The sequence below is a fragment of the Lepisma saccharinum genome, chromosome 13, assembly GCF_977018435.1.
Source record: "Lepisma saccharinum chromosome 13, izLepSacc3.1, whole genome shotgun sequence".
Lineage (NCBI taxonomy): Eukaryota > Metazoa > Arthropoda > Insecta > Zygentoma > Lepismatidae > Lepisma > Lepisma saccharinum.
Window position 1 is genome coordinate 58,206,406 of NC_139241.1, and position 25,578 is coordinate 58,231,983.

The window sequence follows — 25,578 nt, forward strand, 5'->3', positions numbered from 1 at the left end:
CAAACAATGTGGCAAAGCGACTGTTGTTCCCTAGTTGCTGCTTGTAACTGATAGGGGGAGTTGGTTGTTGAAGGAAGGTAAGTGAGATAAGAGTCTTCATAGCATGTAATTAAACAAGTTCGCCGTGCAGATTTAAAAATTTTCGGACAAAACACAAGTTTGAAACAATTGTTCTGGAGTGGATCTTTATAGTTGCCAAGCACTATTGCCGAATGGTTACTACAGCTCTCACCTTAGCTGTGAGTGATTTCAAGTACGAAGCTCGAAAATGTCTGCGTTCGGAAGCTACTTTGTATAAAACTTGAACACTAGAAATCATAACTCTTGCAAACTAATAAAAATAAACCAATTTGATTAATTTATTATTATTATTATTATTATTATTACTATCTTGTGGTGACTTTTATACTTGATCTACCAGATGAGTGAATATCCAGCAGACCAGCACAACTGTTTTGCATTATCTTTATTATTATTATTTGTTTAAGTTCGTGCACCGAAACGCATAGCTATTCTATTTGTTATTAAGGCGGGGAGATACAGTTACGCACCATGTGTGCATTTATTTGAATATCGTCGGAATGAGTAATGCTACTGAAGAAAAACGTGGGGGTACAAGAGAGTATGAATTTCTCCACATGTGGGAGGTCGAAGCGTTTTTCAAAGTTAATTATTAAGCTAGATACGACCTGTAAAAATATGACGAATAAGAATTTTCGGAATCCCATGTATACCTTATAGGGAATCAACTTCAACATCAAGTTACGACTAATCAAATGGGAGTTTCGACTTTTCTGCTGGACACTCACTTCTTCAAACTGCCCTCTTCCCGTTGATATCATTTTCTATTCCATCGGAAGTTTGATATTCCCAAGATAACAAATTAAAAAAAATACTCCCATATGCCCAATGCATTTCTCCTTGCCTCCTGGCAGAGTTGCCAAACCTGGTGCTCATAAAAGAGCTAAATTTCACCTTAAATGGAGTTAAAACTGACTTTCAAGGAGCTAGATTTACGAAGTGCTTCCTAGATTGATTGATTGATTTGATCAGGGACGTCGTTAGGGGGGGCCTGGGGGGGTACTGGCCCCCCGAAACGTTCAAGTGGCCCCGGCAAACTGTTCTACATTTGCTGAAAATTTTACTTTCATGACAAATATTGCAAAATAGATTTTTCAGGATTTTTTTATTTCAGTTAGAAACACTGTTCTTAATTTGAGTGACACGAACCCAAAACCACATTTCTTTCTCGTTTTCCTGGTTCTAGCCATAGTGGATGTCAGTGTAGGAACCTAGAACTTCGTTGTTTCTCGGAATTTTGAGGGAGCTGTCTTTCCACCCCTAGCAGTCGCAGGTCAACAACAGGCAGGGTTGGGCGTTAAGTGTTGCCGTTGCGTTCAAACAATGTTTGGAGCTTGGTAGATTGAAGAACGACCGCTTGTGCAGCGGTAAACGACATATATGCAAACAGTTACAACTGGTCCCGAATCAGAGCGCAATACATGCTAAATAAGTATAATGGTGGCAGGATGCCTCATATCTCCGGGTAAGTAGTATTATTCGCACCAAATATCTATTCTACTATTGAAACAGTCTAAAACACGCAACGTGTTAAAAGTAATTATCTTCACAAACTGTACGATTTCTCGAGTCGCATATTTTTTCCTATATCGTGAAGACCGATTTTGAGATCCTCCTTAACAAACGATGCCTCCCCGATTGCGCACTGATAGCGTTGTTGCCTTGTAATCGAGGAGTCCCGGGTTTGAAACATGAGTGGAGATACACAGTGGTCCGGATCTTACTTTAAACTGTAGGTCCAGTCCCGATTTGCCTTACTGTGCATAAAATGGATTTAAAATGGGGTGACGTGGGGTCAGCACGTCGACCTCCCAACCGTTATAGGGGATATCCGTAAAGAATAATTATATTCTTGTGGTAAGGAGTCGTTGTCATTTAACAAACTTTTATTGATTTATTCCATCAGCATTATTTAAAATGTAGTGCCATACTGAACTTACCAACTAATCAAAGGCACATTGATTGCTAAATGAGGCATTTTCCTTGTGTTGCAGAGCAGGTTCAGTTTTTGGAGTATTGCAATGTTTTATACAGTCCGTTCGAAGAATTTTTAGAAAATTGATGTTTTGTCAAAGGGACCACCCTCGAATAAATATCTGTGGATGTTTTACAAGTTTCATCGTATTTAAGAAGGTAATTTTTCCGGTGCAACTTTCCTCCGTACAACATGTCTTTTGCCACTCGAGCTGAAGAGCCGATTCATAGGTGCAACGACCTTGGCAGAAAGAAATTCTGATTGGCACCATGTCGACAAAAGACTCGAGAAGTCCCGCAACCTACAGAACTCGAAGCGCTCGGATCCTGCGGTGACATACACTTTGGTTGAACACAAACGGATGCATTGGTAGGAAATGCAGTGATTTTATGGGTCGTCCCTTTCTGGGAAGTCGGGGACCTTTTGAAAACACACTTTCCCTTCATGCACACCAGGGGGCCTAAGCCAGGTCACCCCCTTCCCACAAAATCTTCTGTTCATCTGGCTCTGGTTATCGGCCGCGCCGAAACGCACTGCAGGTAGCTAGGACTTTCTGGGTTAATTACTTTATGGTTCAGCATGGACATAGGCTTTTCAAATTGCAAGAGACAAAATTCTACGTTTGTCCCTTATCTGGCGGGAGATGAATGACAAAAATGTCGCGGTTCCTTCAGGTTTCCACACTCAACCCTTGTGCTCATAACCTGCAATGAAGGGAAAGGCCATAATAAGCCTTTGTAATGTACCGACTTTATATCCTTGTGCTTCTTTTTGCCCTACTGTGTTGATTGGTCGACAATTGATGACTGTCAGCTAGTTCGAAGAAGAGTTTGATCCGAGAAGTGGTTTTATAGTTAGCTTCCGTAAACGTGAGATTCCGGTAGGATCACGGAGTGCTTGAGATCTCATTTTCATGCATTGCGAGTGAAATTTCGATTGATTTTGTTCATTTTACTTTGCTCTTCTGCCACGTTTGGGTAATTGCGAAGATGTGGATGAGTGATGATATGATTAAATTGATCAATGGACACTCACAAACACCCATGCTCAGTCCGGAATTCGAACCCGGCACACCTGGCATCGTAGCACGACGTGCTAACCACTCCGCCACGGGGATAGGCGAAGTGAAATTTCAAGTGTGAAGCTGCCAGCTTGTTTTCCTTTCGAAAACATTGAAGTAGGATCGACTGATCGACCAAATGTCCAACAGGAGACCGGGTTTGACTCCGAGGGCGGTTGATCTCACATGTGATGAAGAATAAGTCACATTTCAATTAAGGAAGGAAACGAGGTATGTAGTCAACTTTATATAGTAGTGTGCATGCTCTAGAAATAATGTTTCAAAATTCTGCATATTTTGTGATTTTTCTTAATTTAGCCTTCACTTGGGTTGTCAAAGGTACATCTACCCATAACTTCTATGGGTTTTATTGGGTTCCGTTGCAGGACCGGAACCTTTCTTCTCGCATAATTTAAATTCGGTCCTAGTAGTGTATTGTTCCATTAAAAAAGGTTACTGGATCATATTTAAATTTATCCGGAAATTATTCCTGCACCGAATTTTAATTGATCCTGGAAAAAGGTTCTTGGACAGTGTTTAAATTCAGCCGCAAAACAAGGTTCCTGGACCGTATTTAAATTTTACCGGAAAAAGAGTTCCTGCATCGTATTTAAATTCATATGGAAAAAAGGTTCCTGGACCGAATTGACGCCTAAAACCCATTTACACTTGCTGATTTTCTCTCCCGGATGGGAAATGAATTTATTTACAATACCTGGACCATTAACAACCCTGGGATTGTTAAAGATTAGGGAACGCATACATTCTTATTTGTTCTATAGGATTTCGTTATAGGACCGAAACCTTTTCTCTCGCACAATCTAAATTCGTACCAAGTTGCGAATTGTTTCATTTCAATGCGAGTAGGTAGAAAGGGGCGGAGCTGGATCTAGCTGTTTTTTTTTAACAACATAAAAATGGCGAGGTTGGCAACACTGCAACACTATGTTTTTTCCCACTTTCGAGAAGAGGCTAACTTAACCTATGGTATTTCCCTGTAAGGCACCAACTTTTGGGCCCTCAGCGTAATCTGCTACGACAAAAAAAATTCCCTCGCCCCAAGTATGAGTCCACCTCGCCCCAAGTATGAGGCCACCTCGCCCCAAGTATGAGCTCACCTCACTCTCGAGAAGGGCCTAACTTAACCTAATTTTTCTATGAATATGCTTAGAAAATGCTATAATATAGGTAAAAAATGCATGAAATTGGCTTATTTTGGACTCGCGCCCCAAGTATGAGTCCACCTCGCCCCAAGTATGAGTCCACCTCGCCCCAAGTATGAGGCCACCTCGCCCCAAGTATGAGCTCACCTCACTCTCGAGAAGGGCCTAACTTAACCTAATTTTTCTATGAATATGCTTAGAAAATGCTATAATATAGGTAAAAAATGCATGAAATTGACTTATTTTGGACTCGCGCCCCAAATATGAGGCCACCTCGCCCCAAGTATGAGGCGAGAAAAAATTTCTTCACTCCCAAGTACGGGGTGCTTTTTTTTTTGCTCTCCTCTTAAAAATACAAGTTACTCTCTTGAAGGACCTAACTTAACTTATACCTGTGGCCCTACAAGTACGAGGGCTCTTTGCCCTCCTGCCCCTACCCCATATTTACAAATTACTCTCGGGGAGAACCTAACTTAACCTATATTTCACCCCCCTCTCCCCTGTGCAGTATAGCCTAGTATAGCAATATTTGCTCATAATCTATTGCATTGGGAGGAGGCGTATATAGGCTCTTGCACCTCTGAAAAAATTCACGAGAACCAAAAAGTAATTTTATATATGCCTGGTATATAAAATAACCATGCCTATGAACCTGTTTGGCTTTAGGAAGCAGGCTATGGAGGCATTCGCCCAAAGTGCACCGTTGCCACCTGCGAGCTTGGACCTGTTGCCCTCCCTATTATCTAAACTCAACGGTTTGTTGATTATACACTTGAATAGCATTCTGACCCAGTACGACGAGGATGTGGGCAAGACTTTCTACATATTCAACAACAACTTGAATTATTACCAGTTCCCCATCTCCGGCAAACTGCAGTTTGACATGAATCCCGAGAATAAAGGAGAGGCCAAAATTTCCTCTGGCAAGAACATCTATCGCATCAAGCACGATAGGATGAACAGTACTACCACGTACGATGTATCTGCTGGCGATCGCCTGTACATAGAGCTCTTGGACGACTACGACAAACTCATCCCTTTTTTCATAGAAATGAAAATTAGCTATCCTATAATAAATAACAATAATGCCTAACGATATTTTTGGCCACACGAAACGCGACGACCATGGCGATGAGCTTCTCATGCTCGACGTCAGGGTCAAGAAGCTGCGAAGCGACCTGCAGGCCCTGCAGTCCACGCTCAACTCTAGCCTTCAGACCGAGATAGCCAGCTTGCAGTCTCAGTGCCTGGACCCTGTACTCAAGATTGATGCAGAGCTAAAATCGCTGCTGCAAAAATACACTGACCTCGCATCGATAGACAATCTCGACAAGCTGGCACTGAGTGTGGGTAATCTGCAGAACGAACTCCTAAAGTTGCAGCAAACGCAGACCTCCGACGTTGAACAGTTGAAACAACGCTTGCAGGACCAAACAAGCAACATCCAGACCGAACTGCAAACTATCATCCAGAGCATTAAAACTCAAGACGACTACGATCGCGTGAACGCTAGTATTGCTAAATTGCGCGAACAGTTTCAATCTTTCAAAATCCCTACGTTGGAAAGCATCAAGGCTGAGCTACAAACAGATGCTTTGCATGTGGCCATCAACGAAGTAAAAACTAAACTCCAAACATTGGAAGATTTTATCGACAATTTACCGTCGTCTAGCGAACTGAACTCCATTGCCCGTAGCGTGGCCAACATCAAACTCCAACTTGAGACCTACGAGGATTTCGGGAAGTTGCAAGGCACCATAACCCATATTGAGGATGCTCTTGCCGTTATTAGAAATGATCTGGCGAACGTTCACGATGAGCTGGAAACCAAACTGCCGGGCATCAGGGATACACTGGCCAACGTTCAACAGCAAATCGCCAAACTGGAAAATCTGAATGCAGAATCCGAGTTGTCTCATTTCCATCACTTGATCGACGACATACAGACTAAGTTGGAAACCCTGCAACAATCTACTCCCACCCAGGATGACATAACACAACTGCAAGAAGGCATACGTGCTGCTGCCGATGCCTCCGAGTTGGACGCGGTGAAAAAAGCTTTGGAATCGCTCCAAAACACGGTGGCCACCCTGCCTACCTCTCAGGAACTGAAAAGCGTGAAGAGAACTCTCAACCGAATACTCAAATCCGACGACATCAAAAACATCCAATCCGAAATTGAATCGATACGGGGGTCTGTCGCGACTTTACCTACCAACCAGAACATCACCGAGCTGCATGAATTGTTTGCGGAAATTAGAACGCAGGTCCACGACCTTGTAATACAGAGCTCCAAGTTGACGCTTGTAGAAAACCTGCAGCAGATTATTGCCAGCGTGAAAGAGCAAATTGGGAGTATCGAGGCAAGTCAGGAATCGACTATAGCTAATTTCAGCACCCAACTACATGACTTAAATGAAAAATTCAAGAGCCTTATTGTCGATGTAAAGATCAAACCAAACTATGACACTGTTGTTCATGCTATCGAGGAACACCTGGAATCGGTGAATGGCAGATTGGAGGATGTGGAGACTGAGGTTCGAACCAACGTAAACACTCTAAATGCCAGCATCGACAATCTCAAGTCTACGATTGTCATCGAACTGTACAGCATACCAAACAGAGAGTTCTCCTCCCCTTTCAATCCAGGTTACAAACTCTACATGTTGACTCCTGCAAAAGCCTATCATCAATTTTTTCTCGCTGGCACACTTCAGTTCGTCAAGGTTTCCTACTGGTCTTTGCCTCACGCAACCCACTACCCAATCATGACCGTGACGAACATTGGCGATGAGCCTAAAATAAGAGGAGTTGAGCTGGTCGATTTCACACACCCCGAAAGTCGCGAGACTGCCTATGCCGAAGATGCCACTCAAATTATCGACATAGAAATAGGTGACAAGCTGTATATAGAAAACCCAGCATTGTCTGCAGCCAGAAATCCCATCCAGGCTATATTCTTATTTTCGCGCCATGTCTAGGCAGGGTATCGTGAACGAGCTGCATAAACCTGCACGACGAAACTACAAACGACTGGCGGTGGTGACCAAAGGCGTGGATGACCTTTGGCAGGCTGACCTTGTGGAAATGAGTAGCGGCAACCTAAAAAATTTACATAAAATCAACAAAGGATACAAGTATCTTCTTACTGTTATAGATACATTTTCAAAATTTGCGTGGGCTTTGCCCCTCAAGGCTAAAACAGGTGTGTGCGTAATGGAAGCATTCAAAACTATTTTCAATGAAAGTGGCAGGCGACCTCGATTTCTTCAAACGGATAACGGAAAGGAATTTTACAACTCGATATTTCAACAGTTTGTTCAGAAGCAAAATATTCAACATTACTCGACTTTCAGTCACATCAAAGCCAGCGTAGTGGAACGTTTTAACCGTACTCTCAAAACACGCATGTGGAAACGATTCACGCTTCAAGGTAACCACAAGTGGGTCAATGTGCTTCCGGAACTCGTAAACAACTATAATCACAGTTTGCATAGCACGATACGCATGAAGCCTGCCGATGTCAGCAAGTCTGATGAGGTACAATTGATCTCTACTGTTTATTGCCCCAAGTACCGGCCCACTAACAAAAAACCGAAATTCAAAATTGGAGACCAAGTAAGAATTAGTAAATTTAAGCGCATGTTTGAAAAAGGCTTTACCAAAAACTGGAGTACGGAACTTTTCACTGTTGCTCGATTGTTACCCGGTAACCGTCACACGTATATAATAAAAGATAATCGCGACGAAATTTTGAAAGGGCGATTCTACGAGGAGGAACTCTCTAAAACAAAATACCCCAATACGTATCTTATCGAAAAAGTATTACGTAGAAAAGGTGACAAACTGTTGGTGAAATGGTTGGGACTCGAGGAAAAAAGTTGGATCGACGCAAACGAGGTGATTGTGTAACGGGTGCTTGGGATGTGGTGAGGCGACTGCCAGATTTTCCCCCGGAGCGTCAGGCTAGGAAAAACGGCGAACTGTTGCCGGACAACATTCGCTGCCTTATTGTCGGACCTTCAGGGTGTGGGAAAACAACTTTACTTATTGATAATTTTCTTCTTGCTCCCGACTGGTTAGATTGGAAGAACAGGCACTTGTATGTTTTTTCCAAAAGTTTGGAGCAAGCAAAATATCAACAGCTGACAAAACTGTACGAAGGGCTGAGCATAGCTACTTTTGCCTCCGAAGTAATGCCACTAGACTGCTGCCATGAAAATTCGGTGGTGGTCTTCGACGATGTCATCCTGGAGAACCATAACGAAATTCGCAATTTTTTTACACAGGGGCGGCACAGAGGCATGGACTGCTTCTACCTTGCTCAGACTTTTTCTAAAATTCCCAAGCAGCTTCTCCGAGACAACGCTAATTTTATTTGCTTGTTTCGTCAAGACCACACCAATTTAAAACATGCTTACGATGATTATGTAGGCGGGGACATGAACTACAATCAGTTTTCCAAATTTTGCTCTTCATGCTGGAATCAAAATGATTTCGGATTCGCCACGATAGACATGACGAGGAAACCCAATGACGGAAAATACAGAAACAAAATAAACAACTTTCTAAACGTTGCGACGTTACAAGAAACGTCTTGACGTATTATAAATAACAAATGATGAAACGCAAACTCGCAGACGACAACTTGAAGCTGCGCGACTACCTGGCCAAACGCTTCAGGGGTTGGAAATCAGAGAATCGCGGAATTTACGAAGAGAAAAAGCGACAGGACCAACCTATTATTGATGCTATAAGTGGACTAGGTAAAGACATCAAAGATGTTACCGAGCAAAATAAAGATTTAATCAACGAGCTCGTGCCACTTGCTGCTCGAAATTATGCTGTGCCTACACCGATATCCAGTATTCACACTACCCCGTTCGAACTTGGAGCTGCACCTCTGAGACGTCAGGTTCTAGGCAGTACCTCTTCGGACAAGGTAGTTGAATTAGGTCCGTTGGCGAGAGATTACCTGAGCACCGGGAAATTTGAAAAGGACGAGGTGTTTGGATTGTACCCCTCTGTGGAACTTAACGAGGGTGTGGTTTGGAAAATTGGAAAGTCAAAAGTTACGTTCGAAGGTGACGACGTGAAAATTAATTTGGGCGAGAAGAACAGCTGGACTAGGTATCCTGGCACTGTGGGCCTGTGGGAACTTATCACCAAAAAGCAACCTAAAGATTACACAGACGAGGATTACCAAAGTTACACAGAAATTTTAATCATGACGGATGCCCTGTACCAAAACAACGATGCAACACAGAATCGCGTAAAATCAAGCAGTGGAGAAAAATACAGGAACCTCATCAAGCCAATATGGAACCAGCTCAAGACTGGCAGCGGTGTCAAACTCTACAATACCCTACCTAAAGAGTTTGTTTGGGTAGACGACGTAAGGAAGCTTGTAGATCGATTGCTGGTTATCGCAGGCGAAGAAAATGCAGGCAATCGCAACTTCCACAACGAGAAGGTGGGCATCATGGACATGATTAGCACCAAGCTTAGCAACTTTATTGTCAACGACAACAAAGGTATAGGTTACCTTATCAAAATCATCAACACCCTGCCTCCCAAATTCTGGAATGTGGCCGAGGGTCGAGGTCTCGTGAACGACATCATCAACAAGCTACCCTTCGAGATGCACCTACCAGGTTACCAATACTGCGGGCCGGGTACTAAACTGGAACGGCGACTGGAGAGAGGAGACAAGGGGGTAAATCTGCTGGATGCTGCATGCAAGGATCACGACATTGCTTACAACACATATACGAATTTAGATGCGCGTCACGATGCTGATAGAAAATTGGAGCATGCTGCGTTCGGGAGACTCGTCAGCAGAGACGCCTCGCTGGGTGAACGGGTTGCAGCATTAGGCACGACCATTGCCATGAATACAAAACGAAAATTGGGGTGGGGGCTGTAATTAAATAACATACAGTAAAAAAAATGTCTACGCATATAACAGACTTACCAACAGAAGTGTTATACAAAATATTTATATTTACTTTCGACGATAGTCACGAGGATGTTAAAAAGCTTATTGATTTAGTTAAAATAACACCACAATTTCGCTTGCCCTGTGAAATGCTACTTCTGGATCATCTGAGAAAAATAAGCGGTGTGAAATCTTCTTCTTCTCCCTATGCTCTTTTTCGGGCTGCTGATGAAAAATTGGCTGATAAGATGGACGAACTTCACGAGTGGAGACAGGGGAGGAGACGATATACAGACGACTGGTACGCTTCAAATGCAGAAACCAGTAGGATCATCGATCACCTCATCGCATTAGGCAATGCCGAAACTTTTTTCTATAAATAACACACTGTAAAAAATCTACGAGACCAAAAAAATATTTCTTCGATATGAGTGAAAAAATTAGTGACGTCCAGGCATTAAAACAAATGCTAAATTTGTCAGTCGAGTATGTAAAAATTCAGGAATTGGAAGTGGACAAACCTTACGCAATAACTTCCGGTTCAATTGTTGCAACCCAGTATGGTCCCAAAGTACGTCTGTTGCTCAACGGACAATACAGCCTATTTTTACCAGATCGATACGCTAACATGTTATCCGACGAGAAGCTATCTATTTTAATCGAGAGTAAAACTCGAATCGTGTACAAGGGGACAAAAGAACTTCTTGGTAAGAAAACAAAGCACATAATCGAATTTGTTTAATAGCTGCAAAGTATATATAAATAACATACCGTAAAAAAAATTACACGGGAGGGAAAACAAAAAATCTCTGAACATATATAAAATAACATACCGTAAAAAAAAAAAATTACATCATGAAGCCCAAGGGCGTCGTATACCAGATACCTTATTCGAATCTGAAAACGCTGGGTGCCCTCGATGGGTTACTCACCAAGAAACAACGCGAGAAGAAACGTTCATGCTTGTCTAAAGGACACGGAATAAAATTGCTGCTCAGCACTCCACAATTGAAAAAGTTGCAGCATTCGCGGAAGCAGCAGAAGATTGGAGGTTTCATATTCAGCATTCCGGCCATCCTGGCAGCTTTGGGTGCAGTGGGCAGCTTGGCAGGAGGCAGTGCCGCTATCGCCAAAACCGTCATCGACTCGAAGAAGAACAAGGCCGAGCTGGAAGAACAGAAACGTCACAACCTGGCTATGGAGAAGAAGGGGAAAGGTGTGACCAAAAAGCAAAAAAGCAACCTCGATGCTTTGAAGAAATATAAAAAAAAGAAAAAGCCCTGTCCAACTTCGATATTGAATCTCTGATCGAACCGTTGGGAATAAGGAACTTCAGGGGTGTTTTCATGTCCGATTCTCTACCCTCTGCTGTGAAGAAAAAGGAGTATGGCGTGGTCAACCTGGACAGTTACAAAAATCCTGGTACACATTGGATATGCTACCTCAAAATTGACGATAACAATGCATTTGTTTTCGATTTGTTCGGTGGCACACCGCCTGCCAGGTTGGTGAAGTATCTCAGTGTTGCCAACCTCTACTACAATGACGAACGCATCCAGGGTTTCACCGATGTTAATTGCGGCCACCTATGCCTTTCCGTTCTCGCATACATGTCTAAAATAAATAACCCCTCAGTGGAGCATTTTCAGAAAGCATTGTGGTACCTAAAACACCATGGGAGTGTTCCATCTCACCAGCGAGACTTCGGTCTTGAAACTCGCGTTGCATGACGACATCATCTATCCTAAATCTATTGCTCTTCGTGCATTCTACAGCATGTACCTGATACCCAATGTCACGGAGCACAATAACAAAATTACTGTTGGAAATGAAAAAATAGTTATCACGCCAGGACAGTACAATCTGTCTACCTTGCAAGCCCAATTGCCAAGAAATATACTGCTATCTCAAAATTCTGTAACTCACAGAGTTGAAATTGTGTCTGCTACGGAAACAGTAGACCTAGGCACTGTTGGAGAGCTTCTGGGATTCGAGGACAACACAAAGCTCGAACCTGGCATCAAGCACATCGGTGCCAACATTCCTAAATTTCTAGCCATCGAGACTCTGAACATACATTGCAACGTGGCAGAAGGCATGATCACCAAATCCTCGGATGGCATCCCAGGCAGCCACAAGCAGACAGGTATCATCGCTACGTTCAAACCAAACTCTGAATTCATGGAACCGATTATATACACACCCTCACCACCGATATACTTCCCCATATCTCGTAATCGCATAGACAACATAGAATTGGCAGTGACAAACGAAAAAAATGAGGTGGTGAATTTTGCCGGAGCTACTACCACCGCCGTCGTGGAGATTAACGTATAATAAATAACAATCATGGAGCAAATCGAAAGTTACGAGTTGCAGTCCTTCCCACCCAATCGTCGCACGTTCGCCAATTTGAACGAACCGAACAGGGAGATTGAATACGATGTGGACGTCGGGGATGGGTTCATTCACCCTCACAGAGCTGATTTGTATATCAAGTTTGATGTGGTGAAGAGAGACAACGGGGAAGCATTTAACGCCAATGCAAATTTAAAACTTGTGGACAATTTTGTACCGCATCTGTTCTCGCAAGTGGAAGTTAGAAAGCATGGCACCGTCATCGATAGGGTTGACTACCCCGGGATTACTTCTACAGCTGTGGCAACACTGAAGCTCTCCAAGACCGATGCAGCATACTACCAGGCAGGGGGATTCGAAGCAGGTACAAAAATCAAAACTCAAAGCCACACAGTACTGTTTCCCATGCGCTTGCTTCCAGGCTTTTTCTCCGACTATACGGAGATTATGTGGAAGGGTGGTTTACGCGTCACTTTTCGCAGAAGCGCCAACGACAACGATGTGCTGATGCGTTACAGCACCTTGGGTGCAGACGGTACAGCACTTGCCAACACACTACCCGACGCTGCCAAGTGCGTCATCCAGTCCATGGAGCTGCGCATGCCTGTGGTAGAATACGAATCTAATTACGGTCTCAAGTACAAAGCCGACATCTTGAAGAACCCCCAAGTGCCCATCCAGTTTTACGGCTACCAGTGTGTGCAGAAACCTGCTTCTGGCAACCATTTTGAATTTGATGTTACTACGCAGTTCAACAGCATCCGGTACGATATGCCAGAGTTTGCAGTTGTGCTCTTCCAGACAGGGAAGGACAACAACCAAGAGAAAGATTCTAGCCAGTTTGACAATTGCAAAATTAAGAATATTTACCTCAAAAATGGTAGGAATGAAGTTTTCCCACGCGAGAACTACAACCTAAACATTACAAACAACGATTACCTGAAACTTTACGAGGCGTACACAGCTTACAAAAGAGTGACCTCCGGCAATGTGGACGTGTACTACAATCCCAACGAGTTCATAGCTCGCAGACCCATGTTCGTCATCAACACATCTAAGAGAAAGCAGGTGGTTGTCAACGATCGTACCAACATAAAGATCGTATGCGAGTTCCACGACGCCTTGCCTGCAGATACTTTGTGCAGCACCATTCTTATTGCAGAGAAAACATTTGTGTATGATGTCAAGAATGAAAGAGTGACTGAACAGTTTTAGGTGCAAGAAAAAAATTATACTGACCGTAGGTCCAAATATTAGATTCCTATTAACCTCCAGGGTGTGTGAGAAATGGCTATTGATCTTCTAACAATACAGCTTCCACAATCCTCACAATAATCTGAAAATATTAATAAAATTAAACATCGTTGCATTTAGAAATAATCATACTTGAGCGCACAAAGGAACTTCCCCTTTGGCTCTGCGTATGCCCTCTTTTCGCCCCGTAGGACACGGCGAGGAATTAGTTCCGTTGAAAATTTGCAATTTTTTGTTACATGTGTTGATTTTTTTATTAAAATCATCAATAAAAACCTAATAATTTGATGTACTTTTTTAAGATTTGGTATGGTTCGCATAACATGCTGGAGAAGATGTATTAAGCTGATGATGACCCCATTCCATAGTGTGCTCGTTACATGGAAGCACACAAAGTTTGTTGTCCGCAGCATCAAGTGCCACCTTATCGATAGCATCCGTATGCACCTCATGGAGGTGGCTAACTATGCGATGTTCTTTTCTTGTGATCTGCTTCTTCTCAAACAAACATTTCTTGTATAGCTCTATGTCGAACTGTGAAACAACACTTCGTCCTACTCCTTTTGCCTTTTTTATCTCCTTGGACTCGTCCACAAATCTAATACAGTACATTTTTGCTCTGAGGGCCACAAACTCTGCAATGATTCTTCCTCTGGCCTCATCTTTCATTTTCCCCACTGTCATCTCGTTCTGGATGCCAGACAGCTTGTACTTCTCGAGGGAATCTTCTGAGTAGTTGGAGAAGTCAAAGTGCTCAGCTAATATTCTGTAATCTTCAAACAGATCCTCGGTCCTAATACAATAAACGAAGCTATCTGTGTCCATGTATGCTACTTGAATGCGATCTTGAAAATGAGGTTGCATAACTTCGTAATGGAAGCAATACATGGCAAGTTTGGACAGTTCTAGGACCGTGGCTCCAACAGCTATTGGCTTATCGAGTGTTACTTGCTTCTTCCCCCTCTCGATTAACATTAGGTCATCAGTAAATCTTGTAAAATTTTTATAGAAAGGATCGGCGATTAACTTCTCGCATTTCCGAGGATTAGATACCAGATCGCAGTTAATTCGATTTCGAACCTGCTCCATTGTTTTGCCAAAAATGCTGTTATTTAGCAACTTGTAGTGGTCTTTATCAGCAGCTGACGTGGCTCGTGCCCGGCTTTGTGTATTGTCACTGATGTAAGGCTCCAACCACTTCTTCTGTGTAAACTTCAAAGCCTTGTGGACTCGCTTCAAAATCAATCCTTGTTGCAAATAAAATTGCAATAATCGATAATGTAGCACATAGTTCTGTTTGTTGTGAAATGTTAACATGAGCTTCTTGTCATTTTTACCACCAGGAGGAACTTCCATCTGTGGTGCCATAGCAAAACCATGATGCTTGTCGTGAAGTTGGTGAGGATACTCGAGATCAACTTCAAGAAAACACCCACACGAATGATCAGCAGGCCATTTCAGAAATTCACGATTCGCAAGTTCGTCTTCCTCCATCCACATGTAATCTCCAATAGGCAAGAATTGAGACATGGCCCATCCATATAAATTGTTCATATCAATGTAGGATATGAATGTTGAAGGGGTGTTGGGGTTGTAGTTGGGCATGTACTTGTTATTGGCCTTGATGTATCTGAGTGGTGCTTGGACAATGCCTCCTCGAATGGCATCCTCGATAAAAAGGTGATGGTCTATATTACTGATGAGGCCAATCTTCACTTTTGTACTTTTTAGCATTGCTTCCCAGGACCAACCGGGGGTAGTGTAACTATATGCAGGATCCAACCCATGTGTACTTATGCATCTGCGTCTGTGGGACTCGAAGACATCAGCCAACAAGGTTGTGTCGAGTTTTAAATATACATCATGGTAATCTCGCATATTCCGGCATCCAAAAGCCTCGAAAACTTTTTTTGCATGCTGGTAGTCGTCTACTGAGCAGGTGCTATTTGTTAGGCGACTACAAAAAACTTCCCGTGGCGGAAGTTGTAGCTCGTTAAACTTTCCAAAATTATCCATATACTCGTATGGGTATATGGATTTTTGTTTCAGGAGGTTGAGATGCTTATTTTCAAACAAGCGTTTGGTTTCTACGAGCTCATTCTCGGTCAACTGTTCAGCTAATCCTGCTAAGCTCGATGGTAAAAACTGGTAGCTGTCCAGGAATCGAATCTCGACCAGATTTTTTCTTCCCTCTACTCTCACCCACTTGCTGAATGAAATGTATTTTTCCTTTGTTTGAGGGATGATATTAATGCGTTCGGAATCACAACCAAGTTCCTTTACAAACAAATGCGCATCGTAACCTTTTAAGTTATGTATCAAAACTGGTACAAAACTTAAAACCTTGATCTGCAAGTTGCATTTGTTACAAACACTGACGCTGACGACCTCCCCACTCCAATGATTATGATGGTAAACTTTCCAATTATTTTCAGTGAAAGCACACTCACAAATTTCGCAGATGGTAGCACGATTATGTTCTTCCTCTTGTTGTGGTGTGGGTGGTGGCATTGGTACTTTAAGGTCAAGAAGCTTGGTAAGTTGTTTTGTAAACTCTATAAGAGTTTCAATGAATACTTTAGGGGCACTCGCACCAAAATACAACTTAAACTTTGGCATGTTGGTCATACTATGGGGGTATGCATAAACTGGTAGCAGGGCAAAGCTACACGGAGTGTGGTGGCTGATATGAACAGACTTGGGACCTGCTTTAGTAGATGTTGGTAATTTAAGCAGGCTTTCAAAATCTGCATAGAGCACCACAGGATGCTTCAACAGTGCTTTCAGTTTCCAAAATTTCATTACATCTAAATGCTTTGGCATTTTTATTGTTGCAACTGCATGTTTGGCACATCGCACCATGTGCTTTTGCAGCTCAAGATCAGGCGACTGTCGTCTCCCATAAAATATTGCAAGACAACAATCGCATATTTGGATTTTGCCCTCATGCTTTGTAATTTGCCTTGCAACAAGTTTTGGTAAATCATTTATAAGGCAATAGTGGTACACATTTTTATTTTTAATTAATAAAAGGCGAATAACCTTCTGCCTGTCTACTATTTTGCTAACTCGAAGAGTATATATGTTATTTGGAGAATCATATGTAAAAACATTTACAGCAATCTTCGAGTTGCATTGCCTCTCAAAACAATCGATGCTATCCAAAGTAACAGGGTATTCAATGCCAGCCATCATTGGTTCAAATTTTTTGAGGTATTCCGGTTTGTTATAGTTGTATAATTTATTCCGGTTATTGTTTGGAAGATGGTGAGCAGCAATAATACACCATAAAAAACATTGATTATCATTATTTTTGATATTGATCACTGCTTTTTTGTTTTGTATCCATAAGGGTAGCTTGACGTAACTATTTCCACGAAGAGGCTTGTACTTGGCCACCTTGACTTCTAGGTGACAAGATGAGAACTCGGGCAATAAACAAAGTTTCCACCCTGAGCCCCTCCCTTCGAATGCTTCGTGTTTTGCCAGCAACACCTCATACAAATTTTCGATGACAGTATTTAAGTTTACATCATCGGCAGCATGCAATGGGATCGGATGGCCAGAATAGTGATGGAAAGTATGTATTTCGTTATGGGTTTTGTTATAGGTTTCGTAAATACCGCTGAATATTAAAGACAGTTTGATCGAGAAGCTCAACAAAAATTCTCGCACCTTATTGATGACATCCTTTTTGATTTCTCTCAAGAAGGTGTTTAAATCACAACCTTCATCAGCATCGTACGAAATATCAAAACCCCTCTCTAGAGTGATTCGTGTCTCACTCCTTGGCTTTTTGTTCGGACTATGTGGTTGGGGGGCTTCCAGTTTACGCTTTCTCCCCAGTTGCCACTGGCTTGATCCCCCCCCACATATTTTATGATGCCTTGCCATATGCGATTTTGTAATAGCCATATTACAGTTCTTGCACTCCATTGTAGCCTCTGTAGTGGTCCGCTTCTCCTTACTTGGGTTGCATCTTTTCCGATGGTAGGATATATTTGATTTTGAAATTATTTTTCCACATGTCGAGCACGCAATTTTGGGGGCCATTGTATCCTTGTTTATTTATATACAATTTTTCACATAGCAATCCTAAAAAAAAAGGGGGGAGTAATCAAAAATTTCCATTTTATGTTTCTGTATAATTATATAATAAGGGTGGGTTTTATATAAATAGTAAATCTAGAAGATGCAAGAAGCATCTATCGGGTATTTTATATTTCAAACCAGGAAAAAATAATATCAAACAGAAAATATTAGGGGGAAAATTTGATAAAAATACATCAATTTTGATTGTTGCAAAAGAAAAAGCTTCACACATCGTATGAGTTCTCCAAAATAATAATAAAAATTTCTTCCAACATATACTCAGAAAAATTAGGTCTGTTTTTGCTACAGGCTTAATGCATTTTTGGCAGATGGTGTGTTGATGAGGGCCACTTTCACCTTCATGGCGTGGTGTTAAGCACAGGGGTAACCTTTACTCATATGTATATTTCAGTTCGGCAACATAACCAATAAATTACATTTAACTTTTTTCACCATTTCAAAATCTATATATAGCTCGCTTATATTTAGCACACTTATTGTTGCAAGTTGGCTATTTTGTTTATGTAGCACTCGGATTATAAATATATATAAAAAAACCACATCATCGTAATAACCATAGCCATGATTGATTTGGACATACAGTTTAAAATAAAATAATAAAAAAAAAAACTGCACTTTAATATGCACCGCGTACATATTTCCTAGCAACAACAACACACTGAAAAAAAAAAAAAGTTAAGTTTGAGTTCGGGTTTTAAGTCCACTTTATGCACAGTAAGACTAATCGGGACTGGACCTACACTTTAAAATAAGATCCAAACCACTTATACCTCCACCGGGAATCGAACCCCCGGGACCCCTTAATTACAAGGTGATAACACTACTACTGCACCATGAAGAGGTCCTCAGAAGAAAAAAAAAATAGTCCAGCAACCCTCATACGGAAAACAATAACAAAACTAGATTTTGTAAATTTGCAAGGAACATATTGTTCAAGCTAGTAACATTTACGTTTCCAGCATGTTCCAAATATAAAAACAAAAAAAAAAAAAAAGAGATGCGAAACATATCCACAATATACAAGAACTGCTAGGTTTATTTCAAGAAGTTTGTACCTCTCTCACAGAAGCTCCACTAAATTCATAAATCAAAGCCACATCATTCAGACTATATGAAACAGTATTACTCACCCACTAAAAAATCTTGCTAGTACTATTTCACTTTAAAAACTGATGCAAAACTGAACTCTACCACGTAGGACAATTAGTTATATTCCCAGCGCTAGGATAAAAAAGTATCGCGTCGCTAAAACATACGTGAACCAATAGAAATTCACAACAATTCGCCACAGAAAATAGTCCCTCTCGCTTCTTAGCCATTTTATTTTGAACGCACATCACATCATTCCTACCATGCTGTCAAATGACGTCACTATCTCCCAACAGTTGGCAAAGTTGACACGCAACTGTTTAGAGAGCAGTAAACCGAACACCACAATTTTCGAACATACTGAATTACACAACACTTTGAAATTCCGAGCTTATTGTTCCCAAAACCGGAGGTACTGAAAAAATTCTGGTGTCATGCATTTGTTCGAACTACACGGCACTTTGCAATTTCCCGCAACAAGTTAAAAGCTGGAAAATTCAAAGAGCATCCTGCTTATTTGTGTCTCCCCTCACAACACAAGCGAATGGTAGTGTAACAATAGTAGCGCCGCTATCGAGGTAGAACTCCAGATTTTTCCAGGGTCACAGCATTCAAAGCTTTGTCACACTAGCTGGGAACTCACAATGCCAGTTTCCAACTATTTTTTTTTTTTTTTACTTTCTATAGAGAACTTTGGAACTTCCCAGGGTCGATACATATCCAACAATATTGCAACATTATGAAGAATGCATAATTTTCAGAATTTTCCTTCTTCACCCAGTAACAAACGTCGCACACTTGCTTTTTGGTACCAAAACTAATCCCTACACTACAATGCACATATATACAGTTAATAACTCTTACATATATTTTTCGAATATCGACATTTACATAGAAATAAATATGTTGATAGCAACATTGGCAACTGTATAAGATTGGTTTATTACTACAAACAGAGGCACTCGCAAAATTACAAGAAGAGAGAGAGGGGGGTATCAACACTTCACCACCGTGCCATTGCTAGAGATGAATAATAAGCAAACCGTCGAGTTTAGCCAAACAGGTTCATAGGCATGGTTATTTTATATACCAGGCATATATAAAATTACTTTTTGGTTCTCGTGAATTTTTTCAGAGGTGCAAGAGCCTATATACGCCTCCTCCCAATGCAATAGATTATGAGCAAATATTGCTATACTAGGCTATACTGCACAGGGGAGAGGGGGGTGAAATATAGGTTAAGTTAGGTTCTCCCCGAGAGTAATTTGTAAATATGGGGTAGGGGCAGGAGGGCAAAGAGCCCTCGTACTTGTAGGGCCACAGGTATAAGTTAAGTTAGGTCCTTCAAGAGAGTAACTTGTATTTTTAAGAGGAGAGCAAAAAAAAAAGCACCCCGTACTTGGGAGTGAAGAAATTTTTTCTCGCCTCATACTTGGGGCGAGGTGGCCTCATATTTGGGGCGCGAGTCCAAAATAAGTCAATTTCATGTATTTTTTACCTATATTATAGCATTTTCTAAGCATATTCATAGAAAAATTAGGTTAAGTTAGGCCCTTCTCGAGAGTGAGGTGAGCTCATACTTGGGGCGAGGTGGCCTCATACTTGGGGCGAGGTGGACTCATACTTGGGGCGAGGTGGACTCATACTTGGGGCGCGAGTCCAAAATAAGCCAATTTCATGCATTTTTTACCTATATTATAGCATTTTCTAAGCATATTCATAGAAAAATTAGGTTAAGTTAGGCCCTTCTCGAGAGTGAGGTGAGCTCATACTTGGGGCGAGGTGGCCTCATACTTGGGGCGAGGTGGACTCATACTTGGGGCGAGGGAATTTTTTTTGTCGTAGCAGATTACGCTGAGGGCCCAAAAGTTGGTGCCTTACAGGGAAATACCATAGGTTAAGTTAGCCTCTTCTCGAAAGTGGGAAAAAACATAGTGTTGCAGTGTTGCCAACCTCGCCATTTTTATGTTGTTAAAAAAAAACAGCTAGATCCAGCTCCGCCCCTTTCTACCTACTAATGCGGAACTTTGACTCTATTTAAAATGATCCGGAAAAAATGTTCCTTGACCGTATTTAAATTCTTCAGGAAATAAGGACCCATTTATGCTTTCTGATTTTCTTTCCTGGATGGGAATTGAATTTATTTAATATTCCTGGACCTTTAACAACTCTGGCCTCCACCCGCAAATGCAGACGCTGTGGCTGCTGCTTAGGCGGGAAAGTTCACTACGCATACAAATAAAATTAACCCAGAGTTATATAGCGAATAATAGTTACTTCCATAATAATATCATGAAATATGGAGAGCCAAATTACTTATCAAGCATTTTCTGTTATTTGTTTATTCTAGTGGGAGCGAAAATCTTTTGCCCTTGCTGGTGAACTCGGTTCCTGCAAATTCAAGACGGCATTTTCTAATTTTCATTTCTATTTGGGCCGACAACTCCGTGATGGAGTGGTTAACAGGTTACGCTACGAAGCAGAATGTCCCGTGTTCGAATTCCGGCCTGAGAATGTGTCTTCTTTGTGATGGTCCTTTCATCAAGTTAATCTTAACTCATACTCATCTTCACGATTAGCTAAAAGTGTCAGAAAAGTGACGTAAAATGAAACAAGTCAATCAATAATTTCTATTTCGTTATTTTACGCCGCTTTTCTACCTCTTGGGTTAAATACGACGGTGAGATTGAATGATGATCCGAAGGAATAGCGATGCGAGACATGATACAACCACACCTGTCCAAGGTCCGAACCTTGGACCTCTGGTTCAGTAGTGCGTCATGCTATGCTTCGGGAGTGGAATCCTTTGAATGAAAAACTATAAAAGTAGGGTGAAAGAAAACAACTGTAGTGTGCAAAAAAAACATGTTTACGTTCTCTAAGGAAAACTACAGTTATTCAGTAAAATTAATTTTGAAGGGCAAAGCCTCCGAAGTGTTTTTCCATTCGGTGACGCATGGTCATCACATCGAGTCCCATCTAGCTTTGAGAGTGGAATTCGCTTACATATTGATTTCAAGTAGCTTCCCAATTGTCCTCACAATGTTAGGCCATCACAGAAATTTTGGAATTCCTACCAGGGATCGAACCTTGAAAGACTAGAGCGCAATAATTTGAGCGCGCGGGAATTTTGTTGTTTCTATTGCCATCATATATTCAGTTTTGCACGCGCAAAGAGGATTACTTTTAAAAAATTAGATGTGTGCATAAAATTTCAAGTCATCATTCTCCAATGTGTACAGTGCGACGCCACAAAAGACTCGTGCATGTCCCATAGAATTGTGGTTAAGGGTGTCGCCTTGCACTAAAGGCCGCCGGATTCGATTCTGGTATAAACAATATCTATACATGGGATACCTATCTTGAACTCATTACACAAACATTTCATTTTCGCACCGTTGTCATACTTGTGCACCTGATTCCAGCACTTTTTTTATATCTAAACTGACGGAAGAGTGTTTTCTCTACTTCTCAATTTTCTTCGAGCAAATTTACAAATCTAAAGAGTAAGGACTAATGACATTGTTCTTGGTGTCTCAAAAATCTGACATAAGAGAATACATGGATTTTTAAAGACTGTCTAGATGCCATTAAGTTAATAAGTTTAAGTTCATTCTGCATTTAGATTTCCGAATAGTGGCCGTGGATTTCGCGAGTCTATATCCGTAAATATATATATATATATATATATATATATATATATATATATATATATATATACCCAAATACACATACTGTACATATACTTATGTAGGCCTATATGGTATATTAATAGTTTGTTAGTTTTTAATGGTTTGATAGAAAAAAATCTTAAGTTTTGGGCCCCCCCGAACTGATCAACCTAGCTACGTCCCTGGATTTGATTTATTTTGCTTCGCGTTTTGTGCCTCTTGACTAATTTGCGAAGATGGGGATGAGTGATGAAATGATGAAATTGATGAAAGGGACATTAAAAAACAACCAAGTCCGAGCGGGATTCGAACCCGGGACCCTTGGCGTCGCAGCGCGATGTGCTAACCACTTTACCACTTTATATATATATATAAAGGAAAGCCCCTATGCGGAAGCTTCCACCATCACACTTCATTCACGCATATGATTTCATTCATATTTCAAAATTTCAGGATTTTTCAGGACAGACAATCACAAACATCCATGTCCAAGCCAGGATTCGAACCCGGAACCCCCGGCGTCGTAGCGCGATGTGCTAACCAATGCGCCACAGGGGCCGGCAAGTGCTTCCTAGAGTAATGTTAGTTGTCAAAGAGGTGGGGCGCTACCGTTAACTCTAAATTGATGACAATTTATTCTTAGTTTTCACCATGTAGATCCGGCGGTATCACCCATCTCATGGTCGTACGAAATCGAAAATAAAGGATTCCCTGATAACATTATGCCAATTTCACGTCAACACGGCGCTATAAATAAAAGTAACTGGAGATATAAGAGGGGATGGGGCGACGCAGTCAATATACGAGTATAAAAATATCACGTCACGTGCAAAATGTATAATCATGGCAAAAGTTGGTCTATGTGGGCCGGAATCAGTGACGGTATCATAGTGAGGTACGGGAGCGGGCGCCTCAGTTCACAGACAAACGAGTGCACGAAAGAGCCAGATCTGGCTCCAAGAGAGCTAAGTTGGCAACACTGACTCGGAGGGAAAAGCCGGGCGAAGACTGTCCTGCATGCCCTTAACTTTGCACACCTTGTTCAATTTTGATTTATTATAATGATTGATTTGGTTTATTTTACTTCGCTTTTCTGGCACCACTGGTGTATGCAGAAGAGGGCTGATGGGGCTACATCCCCTCCGAAATTTTGAATAAATCAACGTTTTCAAACAGAAACAGTGAAAAACTCCGGAAAATCCAGAGTGGTAAATGCAAACCTCCCTTGAAATCACCCACGATTGCCATCTTTGAGGGTGGAAATTTCAAAATATACGAAATATTTTATTGTGTATTAAAGCAGCTTTGTACTATCCACCACCTTTACAAATCCAACCTCTCCGAAAAAAAGAAATCCTGCGTAGCCAGCGTTTGCCACTGTTGGCTTATCGCGAAGATGACAATGAGTGATGATATGCTAACTATGAAAACAACTTAAAGTTTCTGTATATAACGCTCAATCTTTCCGATAAAACGCTTTTTTTTTTTTTGTTATTCTATTCTAACTTTGGATTGGAGAAGGGTGAATCTTAGGTCACAGGGAGTTAACAAAAAAACCTTAATTTTAATATACCTGAGAATTTGGGGGAGGGGCGAGTGGCCCCTTGTCTCCTAAATTACGCCTGACTTGAAATGAACAATGTCTATTCCTGGGGGAAGGGGCAGTTGACGGACTAGTTCGACCGCCTCTACCGACCGACGTCCATGTGCATAGGCGTAACTTGGCGGGAGTAAGGGGGGCACTTGCCCCTCCCAAATGTTCAAGTGTACTAAATTTTACAAGTTTAAGTTCAATTCAATTATCCTTTATTGAAGGGCGTGGCAGAGCCGCCGTTAGGAAACGCGAGGCCCTGTGCGAACCATATCCGCGAGGCCCTTATATTTTCAAAAGTGAAATATAGACACCTTTCTTTTCTTGTAAAGAACTGAAACCCCCCCCCCCCCCCCATCGCTAATACTCACCATCAGCCCTGAAAAAACATTTTCTCTTAGTTTTCGAAGTGGAAATTCCTATCTCAGGAATTCTTGGTCGAGTTTGAAGGTAGAAGTTCGAGGAAAGGGGGCGTGATTATTTAATCAAATTGAGACAGTGCACTAGCAAGAATTCTCAGGCAAATTAGCCTAGCTGGCGGGTGCTTTATAAAATTTGTTTAATTGAAGGTGTTATCATCCCACTGCGTTTCACCCTCCACATTTTGGACGCTGATCTTGTGTGTATGTAGGTGATATTTTTTTGTCAGATAACATACTAAAGACGTCAGTATTCTACGGAAACGGAATCATGTTAGCAGAAGGATGAATCCCCTGAGATTGTCCCTTTCGCTTAATTCATGCACTGCTGCTTATCGTCATTGGCGTAACTTGGCGTGGGAAAGGGGCCAAATCTCCACGTTTATTAAAATGTACACATACGTCTTGGAATGTTAAACCATTTGTATATTTAGAAACCTGAGGTTCATGTTCGACCCGAAGTTACGCTGCTGCTTATTGTTACATTAAAGACTTCTTAAGTTTTATTCAGAGATATTTATATCCTCAGGGTCATCCTTCGCAGCGTACTAAAGATTTTGTCGTCTTTCGACAGGAAAAATGCCAGTACCGTAGTAACCATGAATGTGATGCATGGACACAAACATACAGGATGAAAGAAATGCTATATTTGAAAGCTGAAGTCGAAATCAAACGTCAAGGAACAAACAGTTATCAAGGAAAATTGTTCGCATTGACGTCCTCTGGAAGTTTGCCTGTGGTCCACAATCTCACCTTGTTATTTAGTGTCTCTTCTCTGCCACTCTTGGCTGATCGCTACGTTGAGGATGAATGGCAAGATGAAATTGATGAAGTGACACTCACCAAGCCGAGATTCAAACCCGAGA

The 25,578-nt window shown here is 41.5% G+C and overlaps 2 protein-coding genes across 2 annotated transcripts in view; one reads left to right on the forward strand and one right to left on the reverse strand.

The window, feature by feature from the left end:
* LOC145996976 (uncharacterized) overlaps window positions 1–25,578 on the forward strand; it is a 38,848-nt gene continuing 13,270 nt past the window's right edge. Inside the window, exon 1 of the mRNA XM_083133567.1 lies at window positions 1–77. The gene's annotated coding sequence lies outside the window, so the exon portion shown is untranslated. The remainder of the gene's footprint in view (window positions 78–25,578) is intronic.
* On the reverse strand, window positions 14,127–16,652 carry LOC145996781 (uncharacterized). Its single transcript, XM_083133314.1, has one exon. The coding sequence runs from the start codon at window positions 16,650–16,652 to the stop codon at window positions 14,127–14,129; it is 2,526 nt and encodes an 841-aa protein (XP_082989440.1).